Source organism: Diaphorina citri, unplaced genomic scaffold, assembly GCF_000475195.1.
Source record: "Diaphorina citri unplaced genomic scaffold, Diaci psyllid genome assembly version 1.1 scaffold8865, whole genome shotgun sequence".
Taxonomy (NCBI): domain Eukaryota; kingdom Metazoa; phylum Arthropoda; class Insecta; order Hemiptera; family Psyllidae; genus Diaphorina; species Diaphorina citri.
The window spans coordinates 1-2,708 of record NW_007386240.1 but is presented as its reverse complement, the minus strand read 5'-3'; the positions used below and the strand labels follow the sequence as shown (position 1 = coordinate 2,708).

General features: G+C 40.7%; 1 protein-coding gene across 1 annotated transcript; it reads right to left on the bottom strand.

Annotated features, from left to right (window-relative positions):
• Positions 1 to 771: 771 nt before the first annotated feature.
• LOC103522490 (glutathione S-transferase D5-like) lies at positions 772 to 2,353 on the bottom strand (the record flags this gene model as incomplete). The annotated part of the gene is made up of 2 exons (XM_008487593.3): positions 772 to 1,389; positions 2,186 to 2,353. Coding segments are annotated over 2 exons (336 nt in total), but the record flags the coding sequence as incomplete, so codon positions are not given.
• Between the last annotated feature and the right edge of the window lie 355 nt (positions 2,354 to 2,708).

Genomic DNA, 2,708 nt, shown 5'->3' with positions numbered 1-2,708 from the left:
TCATCTTCTTTTCAACATTTGAAACTCAGGTGTTATCTATTCTGATCTTCTTTTTCTCCAACCACGACGTTAGACAAAGTCGGTTTCAGAACAAATCGTAATTTATTGTAGGTATCTACATTAATCTGTTTACATTTGTAGGTGCATAGGTACCTTGTACCTGCCTAATTTATTTACTTTTACCTACTACATATAAGATCACGTACAGTGTTCAAGAACTTCCTAATAATATTATCAAATTCCTACGTATCAACAATAATAAATCAACAGACAAAAATTCACAGAAAAACTACAAAAATGATTTTATTAAAATTTTAAATAAGTATCGAACTTTGTTGCACTGCAAGTAAAAAACCTACAACATTACTGAGAAAGTGAGAAATTTGTGTTGCCTGAGAACTGAGAATCGGAGAAACTCCACTAAACATGCTGCAATTCACAACCATATAGTCGTACACTAATTTCGAAATATGAAAGGCAGAGAGCGATAGTTGTTTGATAACAGGTGATTACAATCAGCTGTCGAATATGCTACAGAATCTAGTGCTTGCGTCACACAATTTACTGACGACTACGAATCAGCGGTGCTCAACGTTTGAGATAATTAAGTGACCAATGTCATAGCTTTCTTCTGCGGAAGGGCGCATGGTCCTTCGCACCTCGACATCATGTCTAGTTGCATATCTAGATACAAAATAAAAGTTTTCTTAAACTTTCACAGGATGTTATTATCTACTATAAATCGAAGTGCTCAACGTTTGAGATAATTAAGTGACCAATGTCATAGCTTTCTTCTGCGGAAGGGCGCATGGTCCTTCGCACCTCGACATCATGTCCAGTTGCATATCTAGATACAAAATAAAAGTTTTCTTAAACTTTCACAGGATGTTACTATCTACTATAAATCGAAGAGAAATATAAGACAGGATAGAAGAAAGCCAGCCTTTCCGAGAACGAACCTTATACCTTCAGGATAAAATCCGCCCCGGGCGAGAATCGAACCCGCGGCCTAGCGCTTACAAGGCAGACGCGCTACCAACCAAGCTAACTAGGCTGGCGTGTTCCTATATTTACTTCTACAATCGCTTCCAAAACATTTGGACCGGATAGATTATCGTTACTTTGATCTGTACTTGAGGACGATTATCAAGACGAGCCCTGTCGAATCCATTATCAAGGGCCCAATTGAATCCATTATCAAGGGCCCTATAGAATCCCTTGTCAAGACGGGTCATCCAGGGATCGATTGCGTTCCACAGCAGCCTGGTAAAGGGCATTGAAGTTGGCAATGTACACAGTGCGGTCGTCATGACAACCAGGGATAGTGTCCATGCAGGTCAGAAGATATCTGACCACGTTGGGATAGTCATCCAGTTCCGGCAGAAATACCTGCAATTAATCCAAGGCCAAGGGAGAGGGGGAGAACGGAGAGTGAGGGAGAAAGGGCGAAAGAGAGAAGGTGAGCAATAACGGGGAAAGAGAGAAGAGGGAGAGAGCGAGGAAGGAAAGAAAAAGGAAATTGAGAAAGAAGGGAGAGCAAGGTAGAATAGAATAGAATATACCCTGTTTATACTGCCAGAATGAGACTGAAAAGTCCCTTTACTCCCGCAGTCTAAACAAGGTAAGCGAGAGAAATGGGGCAAATCCATAAATCATCAGATAACTCAAATAAGGCCATTTGAGAATGTGAGTTTGAGAAAAGAAAGAAACTCTTGCCAGTTTATGTTAGCTTGGTTGATAGCGCGTCTGCCTTGTAAGCGTTAGGCCACGGGTTCGATTCCCGGCCGGAGCGGATTTTATCCTGATTGGATAATGTTCATTCTCGCGCGGAACGGCTGGCTTTCTCCTTTCCCATCTTCCTTCTCTCTTCGATTTTGGGACGATAAGACCTTAGTAGTTACAGTTCCCTCTGTCAAAAAAAAAAAAAAAAAACTCTTGTTCGTGGAATCTTCAAAGTAGGATAATTGTGGTTTTATGACGCCAAAGGAATTAGGTGTCAATTTTTTTTATAGAAACCCGCAGAAACCATTAAATGGATCTTGACAGATGTCTGTCTGAGCTCTGAGTTCCTGGCTTGATTCTGTTGCACTCAGCCTTATAAGGACAATAAAATTATTGGGCAATGGGCATCCAATGCAATTTTAAACATTTTGAACCAAGATCTCCAGAGTACAAACGTTCTTACCTCTAGAGTAGTTAAACTCGTGAAGTAAGAGAAATCAGCAATACTAATGACGTCAGAAGCAATGTATTTTCTTCCCTTGAGAAATTGTTCTGTGGTGGCGTAGATGGTGCGAACTTTCCCCACCGTTTCCTCGTCCAGATGAGTTGCTTTCTTTGAGAAAATGTTCACCTGAAAAACCAATATTGTTTGAACATTGAAATTCCCTGAAAATTTCAAGAGCGTTTGTGGTAAACCTAGCGGATGCCTCCTCAAAGCTGTGTCTAGACATAGTCCAAACCGTCGAACGACGAGGTGAAGAGGTGAGTGAATCTATGTTGTCAAGGAAGTTACGGTTTCATTCGACGTTGATCGACGAGGTCGACCATGTGTGGACACAGCGTTATGTTTCTCAATTCTAACTTCTATATTTCTCAATTCTTTTGACTTTAGTAATGCCGCTACTGGCCGCTAGAAAACTATCCTCAGGACACTGAATGCAATTCGAAAATAGACTGCAAAGAGACGGAAAAAAATTCAAATAAGT